At 44.1% G+C, this 12879-nt stretch overlaps 1 protein-coding gene across 5 annotated transcripts in view; it reads right to left on the bottom strand.

Moving 5' to 3' along the window:
• ABCG5 (ATP binding cassette subfamily G member 5) overlaps window positions 1–12879 on the bottom strand; it is a 43055-nt gene that overhangs the window by 16638 nt on the left and 13538 nt on the right. For 4 of the 5 annotated variants that reach the window (XM_058684269.1, XM_058684266.1, XM_058684267.1 and 1 more), the window contains 5 exons: window positions 8042–8178; window positions 7862–7960; window positions 2561–2693; window positions 1007–1146; window positions 116–245 (listed from right to left, as the gene is read on the bottom strand). In XM_058684269.1, the coding sequence (XP_058540252.1) occupies window positions 116–245; window positions 1007–1146; window positions 2561–2693; window positions 7862–7960; window positions 8042–8178 (639 nt within the window). Of the gene's footprint in view, window positions 1–115; window positions 246–1006; window positions 1147–2560; window positions 2694–7861; window positions 7961–8041; window positions 8179–8274; window positions 8437–12879 lie in introns of those variants that run through there. The other variant, XM_058684268.1, reaches the window with a different exon arrangement.

The raw sequence follows: 12879 nt of genomic DNA, 5'->3' as shown, positions 1-12879 counted from the left end.
CACCGAAACAAAAACAAGAATAAAATCCACCAGTGCTGTTGACATCCAGGCAGAAATCTGAGATGGTTAAGTTTAATAAACATTCATGATGGGAAAGGTGAAAAAAAAAACTTACTATAAAAGTCAAAAGGGTTTGAATGTTCAGGACAAGGGTAATTGCAGCCATTGAAGAAATCAAGCATTTCCACCGGTGTCCCACAGAAAACCAGCTCTCCACAGCTCAGAATGGCGATTTTATCAAAGAGCTGATTGGAAAATAGATGGTATTAGTGTATAATCAGGTTACCATATTCTTCAGGAGAATAAATTTCCAAGCAGTGAGTCCTTGATTATCTTAGCCATGCATCAGTATTCTTATTGTGTCCACTGGAGACACACAGAGCATGTCCCTAATTTTTTCAGCTGGGGTTGCTCCTGTGCACAATGCTGCATCCGGCCTGGGCCCAGCATCACATCTGGGGTGGAGGAGAACTCCTGGAGCTGGCCAGTGGACCTGGGTCTGAGTCCCAGTCATGCCACTGAGTGAGTGACCTTGGACAAGATGTCCATGTGTTTAATCTCAGATCCTTGTCTACAAGAGGCAAATAACAGCTCCTGGGAAAGTATCCTGGGAAGTATCCTGGGAAGATGAAGTGAGATTTTTGGAAGGAAATCTATATGATTCAGTGGAAAGACACAGCCTTTGAAGCCAACTGGACCATGAATGCCACTTCCAGCTTTTTTACTGTGTGGTATTGACTCAATTTGGCATCATTTCTAAGGCTCCCTCTTCTCTATTAAGTGACAGTACAGATGCCCACCTCATAGGACTGTTGTGTGGACTAAATGAGCTAGTGCACAGAAGGTATTTGGTACATGGTAGGTGCCCTTCCTATATCATGAAGCCCATACTGGTTCCAATTGCTCTGGTTGACAAGTACTAATCTCTCCCTCATGATCCCCATCTCAACACACTCATCTACCCACCCCTGATGAGTTAAGCAGGAACAAGAGACGTCCCTCTCACCTGAAAGAGCTCAGAGCGTGGCTGGTGGATGGTGATAATCACAATGCGGTTCCTGCGAGCCAGCTCTGCCAGGAGGACAACGATCTGATTTGCTGTCATGCAGTCCAGACCTGTGGTGGGCTCATCAAACAGCATGACCTCTGCAGGCAAGGAAGGGTCAGGTTTCTGAGTCACTGATGAGCCTGGGCTTTGGGCTCTAAACTCAGAATTTTGAATAGTTCTTTATGGAGATGTCTCATCCCATCTTACTCCATCCAAATAGTATGCTGTGAGGAGTACCTGCATGTAAACCGGCTTTCAGCCCAAGCCCAAGACAGAGAACCTGACCTAGTAAGACCCAACTCCCAGCTGCATAGCACATTTTGGCTTTAATCCTTGAGGGAACAGGGCAGAAACAAGATCAGCCTCTCACATGGTACTGTGGACTGTTGGGGCTCTGTCCAGAGGACCAATGACAAAGCACGAGGGCTGGTGAGCAGGCACCAAGTTGTTTTCAAAAGGTTGAGAGGAGGCTGGTTAAAAAGACATAACCTCACTTTATGTGGAGCACTTTCCAATACTGACAGGGTTTCTGTGCTGCAAAAAACTCTGACCCATATAACAAAGTCCGAGGTGGGACAGGGGCTTAGATTCTTTAGAGAGTTTAAATGTGGTTCTTTCTACCTAGAAAGTGAGATGGGCTGTTAAGAACATCTCTCTTCCTTGTCTTCTAGTGATCAACCACCATCTGAAGAGCAGGCAGTCTTAGTCTGCCTCAGTGTAGTATCCAAATGTAGTATGTCCTCTTCTAGGGGCATGTAAGTGCTGAGGTTCCCCCAGTGGCAGGGAGAATGACCAAACTCAGCAGGAGAGGCAGGTGACTGGCTACCTCATCTTGATACTTCTCCCTCCAAAATACACACTTTTTTGTGTATCAAAGTCCTGCTTTAATTCCTGCCATTTCATTAGTACCTCTAGTCACACCAAAACTCACTGGTTTTCCACAGCACACACAGTGGTGCTGCTCTAGTAAGAAGTTAGGATGGACAGGGGCGCCTGGGTGGCGCAGTCGGTTAAGCGTCCGACTTCAGCCAGGTCACGATCTCGCGGTCCGTGAGTTCGAGCCCCGCGTCGGGCTCTGGGCTGATGGCTCGGAGCCTGGAGCCTGTTTCCGATTCTGTGTCTCCCTCTCTCTCTGCCCCTCCCCCGTTCATGCTCTGTCTCTCTCTGTCCCAAAAATAAATAAAAAAAAAACGTTGAAAAAAAAATTAAAAAAAAAAAAAAAGAAGTTAGGATGGACAGGCCAGGCCCATGTGTTCATGGAAGACCCTCACTGCACATTAAAACACAAATGCAGTGTTTCCAAGTCTAAGAGCTGTTTTGTACTCAGATGGTGGAATGGCATCAGGAACTACATAGTATTTCCAAAGAAACTGGGTCCCTGGTTTGATGTCAGGGACGTCAGTTCCACACAAACCTCTCTGCAAATGGAGACTATGAAAAAAAGGGACCGAAAACGTCTCCAGACCTATGGAAGATGGGCAGCAGCCGGTAGTAGTTCTGAGTTCCACTTACTGGGATCCTGGAGAAGCTGGGCTGCGATGGAGACCCGGCGCCTCTCGCCATTGGAAATTCCCCCAAGGTTGTAATTGCCAATCAGTCGATCTGCCACGTGGCTCAGACTCAGCTCTACCATGACTGCATCCACCTGTTTGAGACACAAAGTCCCAGAAGGCTGGGCTGCTGCCCTAATTTATGGCCTGCAGGTGGCATGGGAGAGGCAACACACTTCCCGGGAGTGCTCAGCCACTTTCACCACACTCTAGGGAGAACATGCCTATTATGGTAAAATTCAATTTGGTCTAAATCATAATACATGTGTCAGATTAGAACAAATAATAAAACTGTTTTTCAAAAGTCTCTAGAGCAACAAAACTGTTTACATTTGTTTCAGGGAAATTCACCAGGAAACACTGGAGACTTCACTGGACTCCTATTTTCACAGAAATCGTTTTTTTAATTTTTTAAATGTTTATTTATTTTTGAGAGAGAGAGAGAGAGAGAGAGAGAGAGAGAGAGAGAGAGAGAGAGAATGAGACTGACTGGGGGAGGGGGAGAGACAGAGGGAGACACAGAGTCCAAAGTAGGCTCCAAGCTCTGAGCTGAGAGCACAGAGCACAACATGGCGTTCGAACTCACGAACCAGAAGATCACGACCTGAGCTGAAGCTGGATGCTTAACCAACTGAGCCACCCAGGCGCCCCTGTTGGACCCCTATTTTCAGATGTTGCATTGAGTCCAGCATAAAGATCCTCCAAAGGTACAGTGACAACATACTTTTTAAAATATGTTTTGGGGGCACCTGGATGGCTCAGTCGGGTAAGCATCTGACTTTGGCTCAGATCATGATCTCACAGCTCATGAGTTTGAGCTCCAGGTTGGGCTCTGTGCTGACAGCTCAGAGCCTGGAGCCTGCTTCCGATTCTGTGTCTCCCTCCCTCTCTGCCCCTCTCCTGCTCGCACTCTCTCAAAAATAAACATTTAAAAAAGTATGTCTGGTTTTTGAAATTTTATTATAATAAATGTTTTATATACCAAAAAAAATCTAATTTGGTTTGAACTAAACCTGACTACCCTTATATAACCCAAATAAGTCCTGGAGTCCCACCTGGCCCACTTTCAGTGTGGTTTTGCATCAAATATAATCCAGTTATCAAAAGTAATTAAAAATAATGCCAATTCTTTACTTGAATATCTTTAAGGACTTTACAGAGGACCCAGTTTATTACCTACAGCCACACTTCATGTCCTGTTCCAGTTCTCTCTCCACTTCTCTTAGACTCTGCCACTCCCTGACACCCTCTCCTTACTCCTCCTCCTCAACTTCCCCAAAACTAGAAACATTCTTTAATGACTGTCTAATCAAGAAGGTTGGCCTTTTCCCTCCCATTCCTTCTTTCCTTCCTCAGCTTAACCCATCTCCAGAGACTCAAAAACCTCTACTTCTGGCCCTGCCTTGCTGATTACCCATATATACATAGGGCCTGGGGAAAGCAGCTAGAAACAGACTGAAAATACCTACATATATGGTAATGAGTTGCATTCCCATACACATCCAAAGAGACTGTGTTACTTTTACCATGAAAAAAGAAACAAAACACTACATTAAAAAATAACAACAGGGGTTCCTGGGTAGGTCAGTAGTGAGTCTGACTTCAGCTCAGGTCATGATCTCACCACTCGTGAATTCGAGCCCTGCATTGCGCTCTGTGCTGACAGCTCAGAGCCTGGAGCCTGCTTCAGATTCTATGTCTCCCTCTCTCTGCCCCTCCCCTGTTCGCATTCTGTATCTCTCTCAAAAAGAAACATTAAAAAAATATGTAACAACAAAGTAGGGGCGCCTGGGTGACTTAGTTAAGCACCCGACTGTTGATTTCGACTCAGGTCATTATCTCACAGTCATGAGATCAAGCCCTGCATCCGACTCAGTGTGGAATGCAGAGCTTTCTTAGAATTCTCTCTCTCCTTCCCTCTGCCCTCCCCGACTCGTGCTTGCTCTCTCTCTCAAAATAAGTAAAAACTTTAAAAAAATAACAACAAAGTAGATTGGAGTAAAAGAGGAGATGATTTGTGGAACAAAGTTCCAGAAGAGCCAGGAGTGGGATCAAAAGCATAGATGTAGATTTGACCACAAGAAGGAATACATCTGTATTACATCCAAAGAAAAACGAGGTTAATAATGCATAAATAAACCAGTATGATTTATTTTGGAAAAAAGGGTCTCCTCTTGCCATCAGAGTAGAAGGATCCTGGAATTGAGTTTTGCTTGATATGGCCAGGCTGATGGGCTCACCTGCCAGGGCAGATTCCTGAGCATCCCTGTCATTTGCTCTGCAACAACCAGAATAAAGGAGTAAACTTGCTCTCCTGGCTTGGAAGGGATAGAGAGAGGAGGCATTTATTTAACCTGTTTCAGATGTCTCATACTGTATCCCAAAGCCTCTCTGTTTGGCGAACACTACTGGGAATGGAATTCACAATGTCTTAGAAGGAACCCTTGGGATCACTGGGATCAACAACCTCTATGCTATGTGTTCTCAAAATGGACTCATTCCTCACATTAATACATTATTATTTATTCATTATGGAGGAGGAAACAGATGCTCAGAGAGGTACATAACTTGCCCAAGGTCACACCACTAGCAAGTGACAGACTGGGACTGAGAGAACTGTCTGGGTTCTCAAGTGGCCCATGAAGCACAAGGTTTAGCCCACAATCCAGCAGACAGAGACTGCCCATGTCAACCACAGCTTTATGTTCAGGTTCCTTAGAGGAGAGATCTGCTGTGCTCTACCCTCTATTACCACCATTTCCTTCTTACTACTTTGTCCAGATTTTATGTTCTGTGGACTAGATTTGCTCAGAAAGTACTTTCTCAGGCAGAGGAACTTTCACAGGACTTTTAGGGGCTGCCAGTGCCAAGAGAACAGTTACTGGGGGCAGGGGGGGACAATTTTGCCATCAACTGATTGCAAGGCATCCATGAATTTTCTGAATATTTATGCATATATGTGCATTTTCTGGGGAAGAGATCCATGGCTTTCTTAGATTCATTCTCTCATTGGGATATGTGACATAAGTGGATCACTAACTCAGAAGAATCTGTTTATGATTTCATTTCTCCCACTCAGATACCAATAGGATCTTTTTCTGCCCTTTTTAGAAACAGAAATACTAAAGCAAGCAGAGACAAAGTCCATAGATGGACTCATCTGTTACTCACTGTCAGGGGTAAGTCACGTGAATATGTCTGTGCCTCAGTGTGGGCTGAACTCGACCTCCATCTTCTCTCATCACAATGCGGCTCGGGAGATCCCAGGAGCTCAGGAAGGCATGATAGAACTAGACAGCCTAGCGTCACATCCCAGCTCTGCCATTCCCAACTATCTGATCTTAATCTTGTGTGTTAGGAGATAATGCCTCCCTCATAGGGTTGATGCCAGAATGAAATGCAATACTATGTGTGAACAAAGCCTGACTAATGCCAGCCAGCTATGAGAGTTCAGAGTACAGACACACCTTGTTTCACTGTTCTTCACTTTACTGGGCTTCACAGATACTGTATTTTCTACAAAGTAATGATTTGTGGCAACCTTGTGTCAAACAAGTCTACTGGCACCATTTTTTCCAACAGCATTTGCTTATTTCGTGTGTCAATAAAGTATTTTTACTTTTTTTAAGTTTATTTTTAGGTATTTTGAAAAAGGGGGAGCGGGGAGAACGAGCATGTGCAAGCATGGGAAGGGCAGAGAGAGAGGGAGACAGAATCCCAAGCAGGCTCTGCGCTGCCAGATGCGGGGCTTGAACTGACTAACCATGAGATCACGACCTGAGCCAAAATCAAGAGTCGGATTCTTAACTGACCAAACCACATAGGTGCCCCTAAACCATTCTTAAATTAAGATGTGCATTGTTTATTTTAAACATAATGCTACTGTACACCTAACAGACTACAGTATAGTATAAATATAACTTTTACATGCACTGGGAAACCAAAAACTTCACCTGACTCCATGGATTTTGGGATTTGCCTTACTGCAGTGGTCTGGAACCAAACCTACAGTATCTCCAAGGAATGCCTGTATAACCTAGTAGAATAGCAAGAACCTCACCATGCGTTCTGAGTACTCTAAGGTAACCTCCAGGAACAGAGCTAAGTATCACTCTGTGAGGCCGATGGTCCTTTTCGAGGGCCAGGCTCCTTGCTAAGACTCCTCTGGAGTAAAAGCTTATCCTCTAGCACTGTCTAGGACTCTCAAACAGAAGAATGCTCTTTACTCACCCGGGTATTTTATCAAACAAATCTGCTGGCACTTGGGACACAGCTTAGACCTAATTCCACTCTCTAAGCCCTGTCTGAAAGTCCAATGCCAGGGACAAATTGAGCAAGTTCCTGGGGCAGACTCAGCAGTGCTTGATAAAGATGGGGCGCCCTCAGCCGAGATGGAGGATTTCCTTGGAGCCCCAATGGCATTAAAGGAGGCTAACCTTGGAGTCTGGACAGCAGATAGAATTTGTGTGCCCAGGAGGAACCTCGCTGTGGCTTTGCTGAAGCCTCTGAAACAGATGTTGCTGGCTTCCTCTGGTGACCCTCCTCTGAGGGCCTATTTCCCAGGAAACTGCACCTGCTTTGTAGGTGGCACACCTACCCACACACCCTTAGTCCCTGTGGGCTTACCTCTGACTACTTCCAAATTAGATACACTTAAAGAAACAGACTGAAACCCAGAAAGAGTTGACAAGTCAATAGTCCCTTCATTAACTTAATCCAGTTTGGATAAGGCACATTCAAAATGCCTCAAAGAAAGTTGAGAAAAGTCTCAACAGGGCTGCAGAGCAAAGTACTGTGAGGAAAATAACTATTCAAACACTGAGCTCCTAGAACGATGCCATTCCATAGAAATATAATACAAGCCACGTATAGAATTTAAATGTTTTAGTAGTGACATTTTAAAAAGAAAACAGTAAAATTAATTTTAATATAATTTATTTAACCCAATACAGCCAAAATACTACCATTTCAACCTGTAACCAGTATTTCAAAAATTAATAAGATAGTTCATATTTTTTTTCAGACTAATTTCCAAAAACCCCTGGGCGTTTCCCACTCATAGCACATCTCAAGTGGGCCTGGCCATGTGTTGAGTGCTCAAGGCCACAGGTGACCAGTGGGTGCCATACTGGGCAGCGCAAGTCCCCACTAAAGAGGTAAAGAGTGAAGGGGAGGAATGGATACGTGGAGGGAAGGGGGGTGCAGAACCATCGTGGGGTGATACCCTAGGGGGCAGGGCTGCAGAAGGCCAGATGCTACCCACCTTCTTCTGGAGGAAACCTGGGGAGCAGCGACGGACAGCCAGCAGTGCTGCATAGCGCAGAGTCTCCCGCACCGTCAGGTTGCTCAGCAGCGTGTCACTCTGCGAAAAAGGGAGGCATCAGCATGGCAGTGGCCGAGGCCAGGCTGCACCAGCTGGGGCGGGAACTGGGGATGCGCCCACCTGCTGGACGTAGGAGAAGCAGTCCTGGAACTGGTCCTTGTGCAGCAGCCGGCCGTTCATGAACACCTCCCCAAGGAAGGTCCCCATGCGCCGCAGCCTCCCAGACATGGCATCTAGCAGCGTGGTTTTCCCGGAGCCTGGGAGACAAAAAGACAAGGCCCAAGAAGACTCCCTCCATGAGGTATTGCCAGGCCATCCCCAGACCCTCTGTGGGCCCCTGGTCTAGCACTAACTTGCTCTCTCTTTAGCCTCTTGAGTCAAACGCTCATGCCACCAAATGAGTCTTTCCAGCTTGTCCAAAAAAGTCACAGAGAGACGAGGCATTTCTTTCATCCCAGTCAGGACTGGAGGGGCTTTGTCTGCCTATTTGCTTCTAAAGCTATTTTGAGTTGAAAAAGAAAAAAATAGGATCAGAATAAAAAGAAAACCTAGGCTCTTGGAAAACGTTTGGATCTAGGACATCTGAATTTCTTTCTGCACCTGCCTCCCCCAACCAGGGATCAGTTAGTGGTTCCTGAAAATAGGGAACACTGCCTAGAACCTTGCTAATCAAGTGTGGTCGGAATACCAACACCACCACCTGAGCACCTGGTACAAATGCAAACTCTCAGCCCCAGCCCAGGCCTACTGAATCAGATTCTGATTTCAGAGTGTTTGTGTGTGTGTATAAATACATACTTTTTAAAAGTTTATTTATTTTTGAGAGAGAGAGAGAGAGAGAGAGAGAGAGAGAGAACAAGCAGAGGAGGGGCAGAAAGAGAGGGGAACAAAGGATCTGAAGCCGGCTCTGTGCTGACAGCAGAGAACTCGATGCAGGGCTCAAACTGATGAACCATGAGATCATGATCTGAGCTGGAGTTGGATACTTAACCAACTGAGCCACTCAGGTGCCCCTAAATATATATCTTAGTGTTCATTTATTCTGAAGGTGGGGGGAGGGCAGAGGGAGAGGGAGAATCCTAAGCAGGCTCTGCACTGTCAGCGCACAGCCCAGCACAGGACTCCATCTCACGAACCATGAGATCATGACCTGAGCCAAAATCAAAAGTCAAATGCTTAACTGACTGAGCCACCCAGGTGCCCCAAGATTCTGCTTTTTAATAAAATTTCTGGGTAATTACCACACATATCAGAGTTTCAGAAGCACTAACCTAGCAAGTCCTTTAGTAAAATCAAGTTGGCCTCAGCCTACACTGAGAACCCAACAGCTTTCCCCTGGTTTCATTTTTCTAGTGTTAGAGGTTAGGTGATACAGTTAGGATAAGACACCAGCTGGCCCCTCGTTTTCATACTGGACATAAACCTACATGAGCCCAGAGAGTCAATGGACACAGGAATTAGCATGGCCAGGCTGCTAAGAAGTTAACAGGCAAGAGGTTCTGAACTGCCTGAAAAGAGAGAATTCTACCAAGGATATGATGATTTGTGCAAAACCGCAGAGAAGATCTTTTGTTCAAATACTGTAAAGCAATTGCTTGTTGCTGTGAGGGGTACAAAGATGAATGAGCAAACTCCATTAGCGGTGGTGTTCTTATTTAACCCATGGGCTGACCAAGATCAGAGTTAGCTCCAGCATGTTCAGTAGAGGTCAGTGTGGGAAGAGGGGAGGGAGTGTAAAAAAACAAAATGTGACTTCATTCAAGTTGTCTTTCAAAACATGCTCTAAAATTTCCCAGTCATGATCCTAAGCCTCGTATGTGGTTCCTCTAACTAGAACCTTCCCTGACCTTCTATTTCTGTGATCCAACCTCAACTCTGACAGAAGCTCCAAATATCTTCGGGCCTGGATTCCAGTCCCATCACATCAAAACTGGCCTCCCTGAGGTCATCAAGGTTGCCTCCTTGCTGCTGTATCTGGTGGGTACTTTCCTCCCAAAAGCATTTGATACTGTTGCCTGCCTTGCTCTATACATCTCTCTCCCTTGGCTTTGATGCCACTTCATCCTCTTTGTTTTATCCTGCTGGTCTGGCTGCTCCCTCCCAGCCTCCTGTGGGTGATACTCAGGGTTCTCTCCTGGGCCTTTGGCTCTTCTCATGTTATACGTTCTCAGTAAGCAACAGCAAGCACCAACTTGCCAGCCAGCATGCAGGGGAGCTGCCTTGCATGTGGATTCTCAAGCCCTCAGATGACTGCAGCCCAGCAGGCTTCTGACTATAATCTCATGAGACACTCCAGACAGAACTACCCAACAAAGTCTCTTCCAAATTTCTGACTCATAGAAACCCTGAGAGATAGTAATGATTTTTATTGTTTTAAGCCACTTAGTTCTGGGATACTTTTTACATAGAAATACATAGCTAACCTCTTTTTAAAGATATCTCAACTTTATTACCTATCAACTCATTAGTCATTGACCAGCAGGATGAAAAAGTTTATTCAAAAAAAATAATACAAGAAACTGATATGTATAATCAGTGGAAAATAAAAAGAAGAAGATGCAAGGTTAGACACAAAAATGCTTAATGTCCTAGAATATGACACCAAAAGTACAGTTAACAAAAGAAAAAATAGACAAATTGGACTCCATGAAAATTAAAAAATTCTGTGCATCAAAAGACACTATCCCCACTGTAAAAGGGCAACCCACAGAATAGGAAAAATATCTGCGATCATGTATCTGATGAGGGATTAGTATCCAGAATACATAGAGAGCTTTAAAGCTCAGAAACAACAACAGCAACAACCCAATTCAAGATTGGGCAAAGGACTTAAATAGACATTTCTCCAAAGAAGATGTATGAATGGCCAAGCAGCACATGAAAAGATGCTCAACAGCACTAAGCATTAGGGAACTGCAAATTAAAACTGCAATGAGATACCACCTCACACTCTTTAGGATGGCTACTATCAAAAAATTGGAAAACAACAAGTGTCAGTGAGGATGTAGAGAAATTGGAACCCATGTGCAGTGTTAGTGGGGATATAAAATGGTATAGCCACTGCAGAAACAACAGTAGTTTCTTAAAAAATTAAAAATAGAATTACAATATGACCCAGAAATTCTACTTCTTGGTAGAAAAAGTAGAAGAACTGGGGTGCCTGGGTGGCTCAGTTGGTTGAGCATCCGACTTTGGCTCAGGTCATGATCTCACGGCCTGTGAGTTCGAGTCCCGTCTCAGGCCCTGTGCTGACAGCTCAGAGCCTGGAGCCTGCTTCGGATTCTGTGTCCCTCTCTCGCTCTGCCCCTCCCCCGCTCACGCTCACTTGCTCTCAAGAATAAATAAAACATTAAAAATTAAAAAAAAAAAAGAAGTAGAAGAATTCTACTTCTTGGCAGAAGAATTGAAAATAGTTTCAAACAGATATTTGTACACCCATCTTCATTGCATTATTCACAATAGCTAAAATGTGGAAGCAACTCAGGTATCCTTTAATGGATGCATTAATGGATGAACAGAGCAGCAAATATGGTATAGTTATCAATGGAATTTAAAAGGGCTTTAAAAGGGAAGGAGATTCTGATACAGGCTACAACATGGATGAACCCTGAGGACATTATGCTAAGTGAAATAAGCCTGACACAAAAAGACAAATACTGTATGATTCCACTTTTATGAGGCTGGGTAGTCAAAATCATACAGACAAAGTATAATGGTGGGGCTGGAATGGAGAGTTGTTGCTTAATGAGTGTAGAGTTTGTTTTACAAGATGAAGAGCTTTACAAGAGCTTTGCAAGATGGATGGTGGAGATGGCTGCACAACAATGTGAATGTATCTATTACCACTGAACTGTACACTTAAAAATGGTTAAGATGGTAAATTTTATGTGTACTTTACCACAATAAAAAAAGAAAACAAAAGGTTAATGCCCTATAGGGCAATAAAACCATGACCTTTGGAGTTATCTTCCCTAAACAGACAGAAATTGTTTATAACTAAATAGTCCTCTACAAGGGAGCAAGCAGCCCAGAGTCTGGGTCCCAACTGATAGCAAATAATGAGTCAAATATATTTACCCTCCCCCGGAATGTTGGGTGACCCTAGGCAGGCTTACATTAGACCATTCTGTTGTGAGACTTTGACCATCTAAGTCTTCTTTTGCTTCACTAATAAAGATTTGACAAACAGCGCTGTGTGAGGTAAGACACCAATGGAATCATATGTCATTTTGTGAAATGTTAACATACCACTGATTCAACACATATTACTAAGCACCTACTATGTGGCTAGTCCTATACTAGTTGTTGAGAATACAGAAAGAAAACAAAATAAAACAAAACCTCACCCCCAGGTGAATTTGCAGTCTACTATGAATTCATAGTCAGTATAATAGGATAGACGTTGTTATAAAACTATGATTAGGTATGATCACAAACCAGCCCATGAGCTCCCAGATCAAGGCCTCCCACCCACTGTCCTGCTGAGATGTGCATGAAGCATGACACTGGCCTGTGGGACACCCTTCTGAGAATGTGAAGTCATTCTTTGTTGTGTGCCACACACCATTCTAATCCTACAGAAAGAAGACAAGCAAAAAACTACAGGAATAACTCAGGTTTTCTTATTTTTAAAGAATGTAATAATTAACAAAAGGAATATTAGAATGACCCTGAATGTCACAGTACATGCATATAGTTAGAAATATTGAAAAACTGGAAATAGGAACTGACAAGAAATCTCAGCAAAGAGTTAACACTTTTTGTCACTGAATTCCTTCTCATTTAATCTTAATGCTACTATTGCCACTCAGTTGTTTACCTGCTGTAGCAGGGGAATGGCTATGGATTTAACTCCCAAGTCAAATGAGGCTGACCGTGCTTGACTTTTGCAGACTTGTGTTACCCATTGCTATTACAGAGAAGAACGCAAGTAGGTAGTGCCAGGAAATGTCAACAAT

This window comes from Neofelis nebulosa, chromosome 9 (genome assembly GCF_028018385.1).
Source record: "Neofelis nebulosa isolate mNeoNeb1 chromosome 9, mNeoNeb1.pri, whole genome shotgun sequence".
Taxonomy (NCBI): Eukaryota; Metazoa; Chordata; class Mammalia; order Carnivora; family Felidae; genus Neofelis; species Neofelis nebulosa.
Note: the sequence above shows the minus strand (reverse complement) of the source record. Positions and strands in the feature narration are given on the sequence as shown.